Below are 17,784 nucleotides of genomic sequence, written 5' to 3'. Positions count from 1 at the left end.
ATGAATTACCACTCAACAACACAATCTCATGTGTTGAGTTGATAAAAAAAATATCCATATGAATAACATATATCAAACCTCGTTTTAAATTATTTGTTATGCTTAGTCAATTTTTTTCTTTAATTTGACATGTTGATTAAAAAATTATCGGTCTAATCCATCAATTTTATACAACTTTTGATTCTAATCCAATACATTGATCCACATGCAAATACAAATATATAAACATTGTCTTTATTTTATACAAACATGAGGGGTTGCATTAGGCGTTTGATTAAAAAAAATGGTATGTGCTCATTAAAATAAGTTGATAATGGTGTTAACTTTGTTAATTTAAATTTTAAAACTTTTGTTATAGGTTCTATTTAGGAGTTTGATTTATTGTAACAACGTTTAAGTTCAACGTGATTTACTTGATTAACGTAAGTGACATACAATTGTGTTAACTCGTGATTTATCCGATGCACATCGAAGAGCAACGGTTGTGGGTTCCGAAGACGGGTCAACCGTGCTCATATTTATAATAAAATTAATAATTTTTCATTGATGACACAAATAAAATATCAATCTCGCAAAATTGACTCGTAAGACAATCTCACAATAGTTTTGAGAAAAAAATCTCAAAATGAATACATGTACTAATTTTCCAAAATTATATTTTCTTAACATAAATAATACACCTCGGTTCTTTTATTCTTTTTTTAAAAAAAAAACATTTACTAAGTACTCAAAATCGAGATAGATAAGAAGCAAGATCTTTCAAGAAACAAAAAGCCGGCTGAATCACAACGCGCGCTGTTTGGGAAGAATATATCCAATAAGAGTACCCCAAGCAAGAAAATGTGTCAAAATAGAGCCAACCGAGGCCAAAGAAAAGTTGAATAGCCAAGGAATTACACGCATAACGGCATTAGCATTTTGATTTGTTGATGCTTTGCTGGAACTTGGAAGAATGACAGCCAAAAACTCAACGAAGATGAAGTTTCTAAAACACAAGTTGCGAAAAATACTTTCAAAAAATTAACATAGGGACAGAGAGTAGTTTAACCTAAAAGACTAGGATATACAGGGATACCTCAATTTAACTTTTGATCTCCGTAATCTGCTTGAGGTTCAAAGATATGCTTTAGGATGTCCCTGACACAACACATGATTTCCTCTTCTTTGTACGAGGTAACAAATTTGACTACAAAACATTAACAAATATAAGATAAGTGTATACATTCACGAAAGGCCATGTTTTAAAAAAAGTGATGATTACTGAACGACTCCACCAATTTAGTCCATATCAAATCAAATTTCCAGTTTCACCTACACTAATATTACATCGGTTTGGAACTGCAAACTGCCTATAACAAATGTTGTGGAATACACCGAAGTAATTGTCATGACGATAATATATTGTGGAATACACCGAAGCAATTGTCATGACGATAATGTACTACCAAAAAAACGGAATAAAATAATCGACAAGAACGCAAAGATTTATGTGGTTTAACAGATATAAGTTATATCCACGAAACCACTACAAATATTTATTTATTGGAAGTAATATTATAAGTGTATACAAAACAGTCAATCTCTCGCAATCTCAATCTAGATTATAATCGAGAAATTCTCTAACTTGTACTAGAGAATCTCTTCAATACTCAATAAACTCATAAAATTCTTTTCTTTTCTATCTCTCTTGATTGCACTCTCTCAATTTGGGATGCATAAACAGAGGCGGTGAGAACTTTATTTATAGAACTCATCATAAATGTGAAACAGTTGTCCCATTCATCTTTTCTTTGGTCAATTTGTGCTGCCATATTTGATTACACCAACCATAATTGACAAAATAAATACAGCTGAATTCATTCATATTTGCAATCTTTCAATCACCATTAAATAAAGGTAGCTCATCTCACCTGACATTTATCTCACTTGAAGACTCGATTTCAATCATGGCTTCACACCATCACTGCAGCAGCTCATATATCCCCATTTATAGATAGAGTTCAATTGAAGTTGATTACAACTTCAGTTTGTCAATGGTTATTGTCTTCGTGAGCATATCAGCCAGATTTTTACTCCCATGAATCTTTTCAAGCATTAAGATTCTATATTCCAAAACTTATATGATGAAATGGTATTGAACGTGTGTACGCTTCGTCCTAGTATGATAAACATGATCGTTTGCTAAATGAATAGCATTCTGACTGTCACAATGTAACATTATATCCTCGGGCTGCAACCAAATAATTTATTTGCTAGCTTCTGTCACTGCAATGCATTTAGATTCAGTTGTCGAAAGTGCAACTATACTTTACACTTTAGACACCCAGCTTTTACTGTCATACCACCTAATGCAAATACATACCCAGTAGTACTATTTTTGTCATCCAGGTCACCACCTGTGTCGGCATCGACAAAACCTAGTGAGCCCAAATTTGACTTTCTGAAAGCACGAGGATAAGCTAGCAGAACCTTTCAACTTCGCAGAACCTTTCAAGTACCTGAGAAGTCATTTTAACTTGTACACCCACTTGTTATGTAATACAATTTTTTGTCATGCGGAAGTTCTGTCAACTTTCACGTCTGATTGGATGACAATGAATCCATCCCATATTCCATAGCTAACTTTTACTTGGTTGAATTATCATTTTACATTGCCTCTTCATAGGTCTCTAATTCACCTTTATCTATCAACAAAGTATAATGAAGTGCATAAGAGTATCTCTGAGGGGGTCTAATTGTTCTAGAAGATATCTTGAGTGCAACCACTGGAGTTTGTGAGTCATCATCTTGTGCAGTTGCTTCTTCATCTTCCTGATTACTGCTTCCCGACTCATTCACGGGAATATCTATCAATGACACTTCATCTATCTTCTTGACTTCAAGACATTCATGTCCAGCTCCAATGCTTGACATGTCTTTGTATAATAATAGCTCATTGAAAATTACATCTCTGCTCCAAATGATCTTCCGGTTTTGGTCATCCCATAAAAATAACCAAACTCATCATCTCCAAAACAGATAAAGAAACAATTTTTGGATTTCGGATCAAGTTTTGTTATATAGCTGAATCAATTTTAACATATGATAGACATCCAAGCACTTTCAAGAAAGAAAATTTTATTTCTTTGTTGCTCCATACCTCCTCGGGTATTATGCAGTCAAGCGGTACCGAAGGTTCTCTGTTGATCAGATATACTGCAATGTTAACAACATAAGCCCAAAATGATTTCGGTAATCCAGAGTGCAATCTCATGCACATAGCGCGTTCATTTAGGGTTTTATTCATCTTTTCAGCTACACCATTCTGTTCAGGTGTACTAGAAATGATTTTCTCTATCTTGATCTCGTTCTGTGTGCAATATTTCTTGAACTCATCTTTTTCATATTCACCACGATTATCATACCGTAAGCACTTCACCTTCAAGTTGGTCTCATTCTCAACCACGGTTTTCCACCTTTTAAATATCTCATAAAGATCATATTTACTTTTCAAAAAATAAATCCAAACTTTCCTGCTTTAATCGTTGATAAATATGACATAATATCTTGAGCCTCCAAGAGATGTCACAGGAGTACATCATTATCAACCTGCTCCAACTTTGTTTTTTTAAATTATCTACTGTCTTTTGAAAAGCTTGCATTTTTCTCCTTTCCAAATATACAACTTTCACATAACTTGTGTTCAACAGTCTTTAATTTAGGTAGTTTCCCATTCGATATCAGCATCTTCATTCACTTTTCACTCATATGGCCAAGTCCACAATGTCATAGACTTGAATTAGCTCTAGCATCCACGACCGCTAATGTATCTCTGCAACTGAAAGTCATATAAAGTGTTCATGTTTTCTTCCCTCGAGCAACAACCGTGGCTAATTTGTTCACTTTCCAAGAACCGTCACCAAATGTCACATTATGGTCTTTGTCATCAAGCTGTCCCAATGATATCAGATTGCGAATAAATTTTGTATAAATTTTAGTACATGTCTTACTTTGTTGATTTCCAGAAAGATCCATTTGACATCACCATACGGACATCATCCGTACCAGCTATTTTCAAAGGCTTTTCATCTGCAAGGAAAACTTTTCTATAATTGCCAACAATGTAATTATCGAATACATCACGATTACCAGTGATATGAAACGAAACTCCTGAGTCCATAACCATAGGATCAACCACATTTTCCATGGATAGTAATAAAGCATCATGGGCCTCCTCAATAACAGCATTAACATTTTTCTTTGTTGATTTGCAGTTCATTTTAAGTAACCAGTCTTACCAACAAAATAAATATCATCCCTTCCGTGGTTTGTGCGTCCGCCACGTTTTGTGTCACTTATTCGTTAAGGTGAATCGTATTACACCTAACACCTATCGGTCAAGGAGCTCTCATTCGTCCGTCTCCATCTTTTCCTAGTTTTTTCCTAATAGAGGTTGATTCAGCTTCTTGCTATACATATAATCTTTAATCTGTAACCGTCAAAACGAAATTGTAGTACACCTAACACTTATCGGTCAAGGAGCTCTCATTCGTCCGTCTCCATCTTTTCCGAGTTTTTTCCTAATAGAGGTTGATTCAGCTTCTTGCTATACATATAATCTTTAATCTGTAACCATCAAAACGAAAAATCCGTTCCGTCGAACTTGTTGTTTCCAAGTCCCGATCTATCATCTCCGGTCATCGCTTATTTAGCCTTAGCAAAAAAGCTCGAAAAAAAGTTCTGATGTGGAGATCATAAAAAGCTACAACCACAAAGCATACACATAGTTCTAAGAAATTTTACAACAAGACTTTGAAATCAATTGTGTGAAATACACCGAAGCAATTGTCATGACGGTAATATAATACCAAAGTTGTGGAATAAATAATCAACAAGAACACAAAGATTTACGTGGTTAACCCAATATAGGCTACGTCCACGAAACTATTGCAAATATTTATTATAGCAAAAATATTACGAGTGTATATAAAATAATCAATCTCCCACAGTCTCAACCCAGAGTATAATCGAGTAAATAATTTTCACTAGGTCACAAGAGAACCTCTCCAACACTCAAGAAACCCAGAAACCCTTTTCTTTTCTATCTCTCTTGATTGTGCTCTCTCAATTTGGTATGCATAAACTGAGGCAGCGAGAACTCTATTTATAGAGCTCATTCAAAATGTGAAAACACTTGCCGCATTCCTATTTTCCCTTGTCAATTTGTGCTGCCATATTTGATTTCACCGACCATAATTGACAAATGAAATGCAGCTGAATTCATTCACATTTGCAATCTTCCAATCACCACGAAATAAATGTAGCTCATCTCACCTAACAACAGATTCTCTTACGGGATTTTACATGAGTATTTAGATCTTGTGTCGATGGTGATTCTTGACAAGAATAGGATTGTGTTGACTTAAAGATAAATTAGTTTTAAATAATTCACCAAACCACATGTTTTGATTAATGCTAGTTATATAATGATGCGCACATTCTTAGGAATCTTACCCCAAGGAAGAATGGGGAATTCCCACTTTTGTGCAGGTACTGAAATAACATATGCGACAACCTGCAAAGAACGGAAGACTCCTGAAAACATTTATCCACAAAAGGTAACAGAACATGTGGCTGACTGCAGCTGAAGAAATGTAAAGACATGCCAATATTGATGCAGCAAGAAAACAGGGAGAGTTGTAGAGAAGTGATGTAGCTTCTTTTTCATAAAGCAGGTCCAGAACATCCATACAAACTTCAAAATTCACATGTTCCCCAACTCGGGCAATAACTCTAATTCATAGAAAGAAGAGCAAAAAAAGGTATTAATAGTGAAGAGAAACTCAAACTTGGGAAAATGATAGAATGACGTCGTTGAAGCTTACTTTAATTGACTGAGAAGCTCGTCTACCATTATGAAGGCAATATTTGATGTGCCGATCTCAAATTTCAGTACCTGAAAGGAGACTTTTTCGGCTCAGACAAATGAAAGAGTGAAATCAAGAAACGACAGAAAGTTCAATGTTATAAGGTGCATATCCATCTCATCAAATTACCTGCATCAAGATCATCTCCTGCAGATTCTTCATCAACCAGCATGCTTAAGACGAAAAGGAAGCAGAATCTAAATTACTGAGATAAAGAGCTTACTGCATCCAACAGATCCCTCTTCGTGTAATGCTGCTCCTTTATAAAGTCGTCCCCAAATGACTTTAACACCTCGACGGATAGGGGAGTCATATCGTGTATCTGCATATTGATAATAACATTTGAACAAAAGATGGATGTCGCTAAGGCAATAATATTAAACACCACGTACTTTGCTTGAGAGCCATATTGAAACAAGGGCAAATAGCTGCAAATTACTTTCTCTAATCGGACGCAGAAGCCAGTTTTTGGTGCCCTTGTCATCTTCAAATCTTTGAACGATGGAAAATAAAGCATATAAAGATATTTCCTAAGATATGCAGCATTCAAAAATCATTGTATGAAATATGTTCTAGCACAGGTTTGGAGGTGATTAATTTGAAGTTAACTAAAATCACCATAAAGCATGAAAACCCAACACATCCGAGGTACTTCCGATTCTTACCTCGATAATCTCTGACATAATTATAATATTTCCACCATTCAGACCGCAAAGATTATTCATACGTTTCCAGTTCTAATAATTAGTACTATATCAAATATGATATATTCTAAATTACAACTTCTAGTCGTGATTTCACAGTATTCCAACAAAATAATACCTACGAGAGCCTCGAACATAAAAATAAATAAAATTTACCTGGACAGAGCTGGATAAAAACGCTCGACGAATAGCGATAATGCAGAGTACTTCACAATCGTGGAGACTTCCAGCAGCTTTTTTTCCCCAATAATTTGCAAAAACGCTTGATCAAAACTGGAATGGAGAACATAATTCTGATTGATTGGTAATCTCTACATTGTGATTCGTCATCTCACCTGAGCAGATTGGATGAGGAATTCTATCACTCCGAATCGCAGCATCGCCCTGTGTGTGAGTGAAGCAGTGATTTCTCACAGTTCACAAATAAATGTGTGTCATGTGGGAACTTTTTGGTTGTGAATTTCGCCTTTGGTAAGCAGACCGACTTCGGTTTTTTTTAAAAAAAATAAAATAAAATAAAGAATATAAAATAGTAAAGAATTAATTAACAAAATATCAAAAATGAAAAATATTTTTTTAAAAAAAATCTTAAATTATATTTATTTAATTAATTATTAATAAAATATACGAAACTTTAAGTTTTTAAAGATTATATTATAGATTCATAAAAATAGTAAATAAATCAATTAAATTATGATTATTAATAAAATATAAATAATATTTATTAATAATATGAAAAACAATATTCTGATGTATGGTATACATTTTTTCTCCTCGCCTTGCTAGAAGTTTTGACGTCCTTCGAAGAAGTTCTTTTTGATAATATAGAGAAAAGAAGAATAAGGTTTCTTATTGAACCGTAGAAATAACATAAAGAGTTTATATAGTTAAGGTTTACAATGAAAGTAAATAGACTAAAATATCCTTAGACACTAATAAATATAATATTTACTAATATAATATAACTAATATTCCCCCTCAAACTCACGATGCTGCAGCGATAAGCATTGAGAGTTTGTCAGACAAGAAATGGAAGCGCAAAGCCGAGAGTGCTTTTGTAAACATATCAGCAATTTGTAGATGAGAAGAAACGAATGGCAATGTGATGGTGCCGATCTGTAGGTGGTGGCGAGTGACATGACAATCAATCTCGATATGTTTGGTTCGCTCATGAAAAACTGGATTGTGTGCAATATGAATAGTACTCTGATTATCACAATGTAACGGAGTAGGGTGACAAAGAGAAATACCCATATCAGCAAGCAACCGGCGTAACCAAACGATTTAGAAGGGAACAAGACACTATGAAACTGGGTGCCCCGAAGGTACCTGAGAATGCGAAGAACGGCAGCCCAATGAACTGTAGTAGGAGCAGTGACAAACTGAATAACCACATGAACATCATGCGCAATGTCGGGGCGAGTCACAGTAAGATAAACCAAACTGCCTACAATGGTACGATAGAGACTGGAATCTGTCAAAGGAGTGCAATCCGACGGAGAGTATCTAGCATTAGTCTCAAGGGGAGTATCAACAATCTTGTTGTCAGGGAGTCGAGTACGCTCAAACAAATCAGCTATATACTTTGATTGAGATAAGAGATAGCCTTTTGGAGAATAGGCAACCTCAATTCCCAAAAAATAACGTATCACACCCAAATCTTTCATAGCGAAGCAACGTGCCAACTCAGACTTCAAAGACTCAATACCATTATAATCATCACCAGTAATTATCATGTCATCAACATACAAGGATAATAGAATACAACCTGCCGTTGTACGCTCACTAAGAGAAAAATTCCATACGACAACGGTTTTAAAACTGTTGTTAAAGCCACAGTTGTTAAATGGTTCGCTCAAAGACAACGGTTTTTCACCGTTGTCGTAGCTACAATTTGCGACGGTTGTTCAAAACCGTCGCAAATGATATTTGCGACGGAATGCATATATAAACCGTCGCTAATTAGCGACTGTTTGTTACATCGTCGCTAAACTTAGCGACGGTTTATGAATAACCATCGCTACATGTAGCGACGACATTCATGTGCAAAACCGTTGCTACTTAGAGACTGTTTATACATGAATTCCGTCGCTAATATTTTAGGTAAAATAAAAAAAATTTAATAATTTAAAAAATCTGTGTTGTGAATTGGTACAATCGTGTAAGAGATAAAAAAATTTAAGTGTCGTGAAGTGATAAAATCGTGTAAGAGATAAAAATTTTAATTGTTTTGAAGTTGTAAAATCGTGTAAGAGATAAAAATTTTAATTGTTTTGAAGTTGTAAAATCGTGTAAGAGATAAAAATTTTAAGTGTTGTGAAATGGTAAAATCGTGTAAGAGATAAAAATTTTAAGTGTTGTGAAGTGAAGTGGAAGAAAATGGAGCGAATTTACAGGTATTTATAGAAAGTGGTGGAAGAAAATGGAGGGAATTTTAGGCGCTATCGAATTTTTGAAATTAGCGACGATTCTCCTACAACTGTCGCTAATAGTAGCGACGGTTATAGCTAAATCATCGCTAATAGTAGCGACGGTTTTACTTGATTCTGTTGCTAACGTTAGCGACGGTTGAAATTAAACCGTCGCTAATTTGAAATTAGCGATGATTTAGTTATAACTGTCGCTAACATTAGCGACGGTTGTAGGAAAACCGTCGCTAAATACCGTTGTGTTTTATTTTAAACTCACGCTAATCGACAACGGTCGATTATCCAAAAAAACACGCTAATAGATAACGGTTCATGAAACCGTTGTCATAAACGAAGTGATCACTATGGAAAACTTCTCAAACCAGGCACGTGGTGCTTGTTTGAGACCATTAAGAGCTTTGCGAAGTTTGCAAACTTTACCAGGTTGATGAGGTACACCGGGAGGAGGCGTCATATAAACTTCCTCATGAATATCGCCATTCAAGAAGGCATTCTTGACATCCATCTGAGATATTTTCCATTGACAAACAGAAGCAACTGCAATCAGAGTACGAACAGTCGTCATTTTTGCAACAGGGGCAAAAGTTTCTTCATAATCCATGCCATACTCCTGGGAATAGCCTTTAGCAACAAGTCGGGCCTTGTATCGTTCAATAGATCCATCGGATTTGGTTTTAATCTTGTAGACCCAACGAGAACCAATGGTATGTTTTCCGGACGGCAGCGAAACCAAATCCCATGTATGATTCTGGTGTAGAGCAGTAAGTTCCTCAGCCATAGCAGCCTGTCAAAGAGGATCACGAACTGCCTCTCTATAGGACAAATGCTCAGAAAGACGATGAACAGAGGCAACAAAAGAAGCAAAGGAAGTAGAATAAGAAGAGTACTCAAAATTAGGGAGTTTAGTAGACTTATGAGTACGAGAAGACTGACGCAGAGGAGGATCCTCCGCAATCTCATCTGACAATTGGGTGGTCGTAGGAGCAGGGGCATGAGAGGTGGATGCCTCGTGAACCAAAGTATCAGATTATGTAATGCCCGAGATTTAATCACTGTAATCAGACATTAATTAATTGACAGAATTGAGATTTCAGGAGCTAAGGTAAGATGTGAAGGGAGAAGCCGAGCGCCAATGCACCATAAGGTTAGGACTCGAACAGAACGTCTGGCGTCCGAGCGGTAGAAAATGACCGTCCCGAGCGCCAGTGCTCAACAGGAGTTGTCTCGGAAAGAACATTCCGCTCCCGAGCGGTAGTTTTTGACCGCCCGAGCGCCGACTGAGATGAAAGAAGAATCAGCCACGTTGCTAGGCCATGCAAGATATAGATGTAAGTTATCTTTTCTTTCTTCAGAAACAAGAACCGAAGGTACAGAGAAATTCCCAAATTCCTTGGATCATAGATTGTGATTTACGCAAGATCCGTCCGTCCGATTTTCAATCCGAGTTTGATATCATGCTCCTCTCATCAAAGACTTCGACAGGACGTAAGTTTTATTACTTTTTGATATGATTTGAAAATATGATATGGAGGAAATCTTGATATGATTGTTATTAGCTGTTCCTGAGATGGTTGTCATCGTATAATCGAAATCGGATCGAAGAACGGATACCGTATGAATTCGTTATCATTTTCAGATTCGATTTGATTGAGATTATACAGATTTGGTATCAGATTGTGTTTGTTGATTGATTATGAGTTATTGGGATTGGTATATACTGAGTTTGTATTATCGGTATTTCAAGATTGCGATGTTATGCCGTCGAAACAGAATTAGATTGAATTCTAAATTATATCGGGTATTGTTTGGGGTATATGTGGATATGGTATTCCTCGAATATGTTATTCCAAATTGGTATTGAAGATTTCAAAGACAGAATAGAGCCAGAACCCAACGAACGAAATGTAAAATCAATGTCGAACCGGGAGGATATTACTCGAGTTTGATTTGACTTGACTTTCCCAAAATCACATACTTTATTTTATTGGATTGATGTTTGCAATTAATGATATTGATATGCGTAGTCTATTGATTTATAGCAAAGTATGTGTCGAGTCATGGGCGGATGTGCCTAGTCATTGGCGGAGGTGCCAAGTCTTTGGCGGATGTGCCAAGACACTGGATGTTGGTTTATATCGATGTTTGCTTAGGAGCGGATCAGCTTCTATTGCTGAGATTCGGTATATTGTGTCAATATCCAAGAACCGGGATCCTTAGATTAGAGATGAGTCGAGTCTGAGATGAGGAGTCAGAGTTTGATTTACAGTTTTATATCAATTCATGTCGTTCAGATTTGATACATGTTATGTTAGAGTAGGTGCCGGTCGAGCCAAGTGTTGGCCGAGTGTTCACAATGAAACTCTATGTATAAGCAATCTTTATTTTAATAATATTTGAAATTATTGTTTTGGCAAATCTTTATCTGTATACCTATGCTAGTTGCATAGATAAAACCCTTGAATATACAAATAGTAGAAAGAATATGAGATGCTCATATGATGAGTATCAAGAAACTCATATTTGGAATACTGTATATTTTAAACAGTTCCTAGTCGATTCAGCCGCCGCTAAGAAGGTTATAGGCCGCTAGAGTTCGAGACTAGTATCTGCGATATGAGTACCATGTTTCATTGGTAGGGGACATTGTGATGTCCGAGCATGCAGATAGGTGCTCCTGGTAGAGTGCACTGAACAACCCTCCATAAAAGACTTTCCAAGTGGTTCTCACTTATCGAGTGGAAACGTCCTAGTTTATGGTTTTACACCATTAGTCCTTATGACTCGGGACAACATTGAGACTCTATGTGCTAGAATTACACTTTGACTTGTTTACCGACTCTTTAGGGGTCATCAGGTGGCAAGATTGGGTGTTTTGTCGAAACATATAGGAGTCGATGCATTGTAGTCGGGGATTCACCGCTTACCTTCGGGTATGGATATCCTATGTGTATGTAGTATGAAATCTCTGATCAGAGTATGGTGGTAATTATGAAAGGGGTTTCATAGATTACACCATCGATGCAACTACAACATGACACATAGTATCGATTCATTGACAACTCTCGATAAACCAATGGTTGTCGAATCGGTCGGGATATATGAGTTGAAGGGACCGTACTGTACGCTAACCATAATTGAATGGTTCTTGCAGGCACTATCATTTGATACCTAGGGAATCATGTAAGCAATACTGTTAGGCGTTTAACATGATTGGTTGGGTACTATCAGACTTGGGTTCTGACGTTCTTATTATCAAGGAGTTGATAAATAAGAATGGAGCAATTTGGGTATGCTCATATAAGGACATGTTTAGTCCGAATAACATGGAGATGTGAACCCACGGCTAGTTGTATCAATGAACCATTGAGGGCCACACAAGTACTAGCTTTCTAGTTCCCGTTGAGAAGTAAAATAGTTCAAAGTGTTGAACGGCTTATAAATGAGTTTATAAGCGTAAGGAAAAATAGAAGTATGACTTCTATGAGAGAAATGTAACTTTTAATTTATGAATGTGTTCCTAAATTAAAAGTAGGCCAAGTGAATAATGTATTTGAAAATTGTGATTTTCATAAACATTATTATGGACTAAATTAAATTAATTCAAGTGTTGAATTAATTAAACACTAGTGGGCCTAGTAGAGTCCAAATAATTAAATTAATTCAAGTGTTGAATTAATTAAATAACATTGGGCCTTGTAGAGCCCAATTAGAAATAATTATTTAACTAATGAGCTTGAGTAAAATCAAGTAAACTATAAATGGGCTCAAATATGTTTGGGACATTTAAATAAAACTCCATAGGCCTTGTAATTGTTACAAGCCCACTTGATATGCATGCTTGGGAGATGAAAGGTTGGAGAATACTTTTGATTAAAATATTGCATGGCATGCAACTTTTTTGGATCAACTTTTTGCACTACCAAGACAACTCATCCTCCCTCATTCCACATGGGTGTTGGCCGAAAATTTGAAGGGCAACTCACTCAAATTTTCTCTCATTTTTGTGTTCTTCAATTGTTGGAGAAACAAGTCACTTCTCTTTGAAAAAGCCTTACATTTTCTAGTGCAAGTGTGATGTGGATCTACAAAATTGGTGGTGGGCCTAATTCTTGAAGGATAGGAGGAGAGCTTGTAGATTGCCATCCCATTCAAGAGCTTTGTTGTTTGACAACAAAGTTGGAGCCATCATCAACCTCAAGAGGTTGATAGGTAACGATTTTCTCAACACCCTATGTATGATATTTGGTGTTTTATTGTATTTGCTACACAAAACAAGAGGTGGCCGAAATTTCTTGATGAAAAATCAAAAATTTTAACTTCCGTTGCGCTTCCGGTCACCGTAACCGATCTCCTTTCAAGTGGTATCCGAGCTATGGTTACGATTTTGTGTAACAATTACAAGATATTATATTGAGATTGATTTCTAACCGCATGAGACTAATATTTTGCATCGAATCAAGGCCTGTTTCGGGGAATTTTGGGCAGCAAGAAGCTGCCCGAAACGGGCAGCTAGGGCAGCCCCGAACAGCCCCATGTTTTTAATAATAAAAAAAATTTTTGGTGAGTTGGCCGGAATCCGGTGACGGAGCTCCGGCGACGGCGATGACGACTAGGGTTTCTAAAAGTGTTTTGGATAATCAAAGTGTCACGGGCCTTGATGTTGTTGGGCCATTAGATGGTTAACATATTTGTGAATTTTAAATGGGCCAAAATGTTTTTGGTGAAAAATGAGTTTTTGGGCCCTTAAGTTTAAAATTACAAAAGTTGCAAATATTTTCTCATGAAATAAATATTTTAAGTTGGACTTTAAATATTTATAGTAAATGGTGATTTACAAGAAATTCAGTTATAAATAAATTAATTTGAAAGTAGACAAAGGTGTTTGTATACTTTGTTAATTTAGTCTATAATCGTGGCGGTTATTGATTGGATCAAGATATATAATATTGGATCAATTAATTATTGTGATAATTAATTGATGGTGTATGATATGTGATATTATGCATGAAGGATGATCAAAAGCCCAAGCCCTATTTGCTAGGTGTATGCTAGGATATTTTGTGTTGAATGATTGTAATAATTATCAATTTATAAAGTGGGCTTGGTTTATGGCCCGTTCCCACCCCCATGAGATGTATCCCTATTTGCCATGGATATTTATTTGTAAATATTAGTATAGTGGATGATCAAGATTGGAAGATGGTGGCCATGATGATTATGAAGATCGAAGACATGTAAATATTGGAAGCTAATGTAATAGTTGCATTTGCATCCCTTGCATTACCCTAGGATTGGACCTAGGCCCGTGTTTAGCTCACACGGACCATTAGTATTGGGGCCATTGATCATCCTTGTTTTGTTTACTGTTTATAATATATGCATGATATGTTATAAATAATGAGTATGTGCGTTATTATTATGATAATAACAAAGTTGCATGAATCCGGCAAACATACGATCAAACATGGCGAGCTTTTAAGTAAAATTAATGATGAGATCTTTCAAAATTAAAAACCCTCATTTTGAATAAGATTCAAAATTAATATCAAGCCTGAAAAGGGGAATTATAAATTTGTTTATAATTTCCATGTCTTCCATCGACAATGGGTGCGTGATGAACGCTACCCGTACTCGGGGCTCGGCTCATATTATTGGGTGGGCCCTGGGTGCCGGAAAGCTGTGACATCCATTGACATGGTGATGTGAACTACGTGGAACTCCCATGATTTCGGCTCATATTATTGGGGAACTCATGGCGACCGTCCATCAAGGTTCAACATCGATGGGTAAGGCTTGACACGTGAAGATGAACGACGTCATATTATTGGGTCCTAATCAAACGTGAGACAAAAGTTTACGTAGAGGGTTGCATTGTGATGCAATTGGAAACTACCTTTTAGGAATTGTGATTGGCTGATATTATTCGGGATCATAATTCGCTAATTGGACCTTACGTACCTACTGAGGAAAGGAGTTTCCCGTTTTCACTAGAGGATAGTGAAAGATGTCAAAACAGTGGGAGCAAATATTTATGAAGTAAAAGTCCAAACTTCACATCTTACTAAATATTTTAAAATAGTCATCAACATTTATCTGTTTTTTACTTTTCAGTACAAATTGACAATGTCTTCGATTCGCAATCCGATATCCGTAATACTCGACAAACACATATTAACTGGACCTAATTACCTCACTTGGCTAAGAAACCTGAAAATCGTCTTGAATTCGGAAAGGATAGCATATACACTGACTGAGTCGCCCCCTGTTGAGGCTCCGACTGACTGCACTCCTGAGGAATTGCAGACTTACAAGGAATGGTGTGACCATGACTTGATAGCCAGGTGTTATATGCTGACTTCTATGAATGATGAGCTGCAGAGGCGTTTTGAGGATGCAAAGAGTGCTGGTGACATTCATTTGCGTCTCAAGGAGCTCTTTGGTGAGCAAACACGGCCTCTTAGGCATGCTACCGTCAAGGAGCTGATCACTTTGCGCATGCGAGATGGGGCCTTGGTCCATGAGCATGGCCTGAAGTTGATTGGGCTCGTGGACAAGCTCGTTGGCATGGATCTGATCTTGCCTTCGGAGTTGACCACCGACGTGTTGCTGTTATCATTGCCTAGCTCATTTGATCCTTTTGTGGTGAACTTCAACATGAACAAGATGGAGCCGACCCTTGAGGATTTGGTGAATATGCTTGTTACGTTTGAATCAACCATCAAGAAAGAGAAGTTGGTTCTTTATGTGGGTTCTTCATCTGGTACGAAGATTGATCCACATGGGAAGGGAAAGAAGCGTTCTTTCAAACGTCCCAAGAAGAACGTGCCCTTGTTGAGGCAATCTCCGAATCCCGTTGTGGCAGCCACACCAGTTAAGGCTGACAAGACTAGTGATATTTGTCATCACTGCAAGAAGTCTGGACATTGGAGGTGAAATTGCAAGGAATATCTGGCCCAGAAGAGTTCTGGAAACGGTATGTTCTATATCGAAGTAAACATTTCAATTAACTCTACTTCTTGGGTATTGGATACCGGATGTGGCTCACATCTCTGTAATGATTTGCAGGCGATGGGAAGAAGTAGAAAGCTTAGGGAAGGTGTGACCTTCTTAAGGATGGGCAGTGGAGCAAGAGTTGCTGCCAAGGCTGTTGAAGATGTTTACTTATTGTTGAACAATAGTTTTAAGTTAATTTTATGAGATGTTTTGTTTGTACCTAATTTTGTGAAAAACATTGTTTCATTTCTATGCTGATAAAAATGGATATTCTTGTTTATTTTGCAAAGGTGTTTGCAACATTTACATGAATGAATGTTTGATTGGTACTGGTGAACTTGAAAACGATCTCTATAACTTAAAATTGAAAGATATTCCATTAAATGTCCATTCAAAGGCAGATACCATATAAGATATGGATGGGTAAGCCACCCAAATATTCTTGTCTTAGAATATGGGGGTGCCCTGCTTATGTGAAGCAGGTAGTGGGAGATAAATTGGATAGTCGATCCATTTTATGTTACTTTGTGGGATATCCAAAGAATTCGATTGGATACTACTTCTATCATCCCAAAAAAACAAAGGTGTTTGTTTCTAGGTATGCATCCTTGAAAAGGAATTTCTATTGGATAGAAAAGGGGAGATGATAGAACTCGAAAAGGTTCGAGAGACACCCACAGTTATAAAACCCACACCCGAAGAGCCAAGAGAGGAGATACAAGCTCCTAGAAGATCCGAGAGAGTCTCGAGACCACCTATGAGGTATGGTCTGCTTCTTGAAGAGGGCCATGATGAGCCTAACCATGGATGTGATCCAAGTACCTTCAAGGAAGCGTTATCTGATGCCGATTCATCCAAGTGGCTTGAAGCAATGGAATCTGAGATGAATTCCATGCATTCGAACCAAGTGTGGAATCTCGTGGATCCACCTGAGGGAATTTTTCCCATAGGGTGTAAATGGATTTACAAGAGGAAACTTGGGACGGATGGGAAGGTATTGACCTTCAAAGCGCGATTGGTGGCAAAAAGATATACTCAAAGACAAGGAGTTGACTTTGAGGAAACCTTTTCTCCAGTTGCAATGTTCAAGTCCATAAGGATTTTGCTAGCCATAGCTGAATGGTATGACTATGAGATATGGCAGATGGATGTCAAGACAACCTTTCTTAATGGGGATATTAAGGAAGAGATTTACATGTCTCAAACCTGGAGGGTTTACATCTATCGGAAGTGAGCATATGGTATGCAAACTTCAAAGATCTATTTATGGTCTAAAGAAGGCATCTAGGAGTTGGAACCTCAGATTCGACAGTACAATCAAAGAGTTTGGTTTTGCTAAGAATCTTGAGGAACCCTGTGTGTATAAGAAGGTCAGTGGGAGTGTTGTGACATTCTGGTGTTTTATGTTGATGACATTCTAATCATTGGGAATGATGTAGGAATGTTGCAATCAACTAAGATATGATTAGCAAATAAGTTCTCGATACAGGACTTGGGTGAAGCATCTTTTGTAATGGGAATACAGATATATATAGATAGATCAAGAAGATTGCTTAGTCTCACCCAATCCACATACATTGATACCATCGTGAAGCGGTTCTCGATGGATGAGTCCAAGAGAGGACATCTACCAATGTGCCATGGCGTGTCCCTATCCAAGTCTATGTCTCCCAAGACTGATGCAGAGATAGCGGCGATGACAAGCATTCCTTATGCATCTGCGATTGGTAGCATCATGTATGGGATGATATC

At 37.0% G+C, this 17,784-nt stretch overlaps 1 protein-coding gene across 5 annotated transcripts; it reads right to left on the bottom strand.

The window, feature by feature from the left end:
• Positions 1-78: 78 nt before the first annotated feature.
• Positions 79-7,085, bottom strand: LOC142533483 (cyclin-J18). Of its 5 annotated transcripts, none has more exons than XM_075640282.1 (9): positions 6,946-7,085; positions 6,767-6,843; positions 6,299-6,398; positions 6,130-6,228; positions 5,865-5,935; positions 5,646-5,772; positions 5,494-5,554; positions 1,068-1,186; positions 79-985 (listed from the first exon to the last, which is right to left on the bottom strand). In XM_075640282.1, the coding sequence occupies exons 1-8, from the start codon at positions 6,988-6,990 to the stop codon at positions 1,077-1,079; spliced, it is 690 nt and encodes a 229-aa protein (XP_075496397.1). In that variant the 5' UTR covers positions 6,991-7,085; the 3' UTR covers positions 79-985; positions 1,068-1,076. The 5 variants fall into 5 exon arrangements, with proteins under 5 accessions (XP_075496397.1, XP_075496399.1, XP_075496396.1 ...); XM_075640284.1 differs by having other exon boundaries at positions 80-985; positions 1,076-1,186; XM_075640286.1 differs by lacking the exons at positions 79-985; positions 1,068-1,186 and adding exons at positions 1,201-1,657; positions 5,231-5,313.
• Positions 7,086-17,784: the final 10,699 nt, after the last annotated feature.

This window comes from Primulina tabacum, chromosome 18 (assembly GCF_025594145.1).
Source record: "Primulina tabacum isolate GXHZ01 chromosome 18, ASM2559414v2, whole genome shotgun sequence".
NCBI lineage: Eukaryota > Viridiplantae > Streptophyta > Magnoliopsida > Lamiales > Gesneriaceae > Primulina > Primulina tabacum.
The sequence above is the reverse complement of the archived record's forward strand: the minus strand, read 5'-3'. Positions and strand labels throughout refer to the sequence as shown.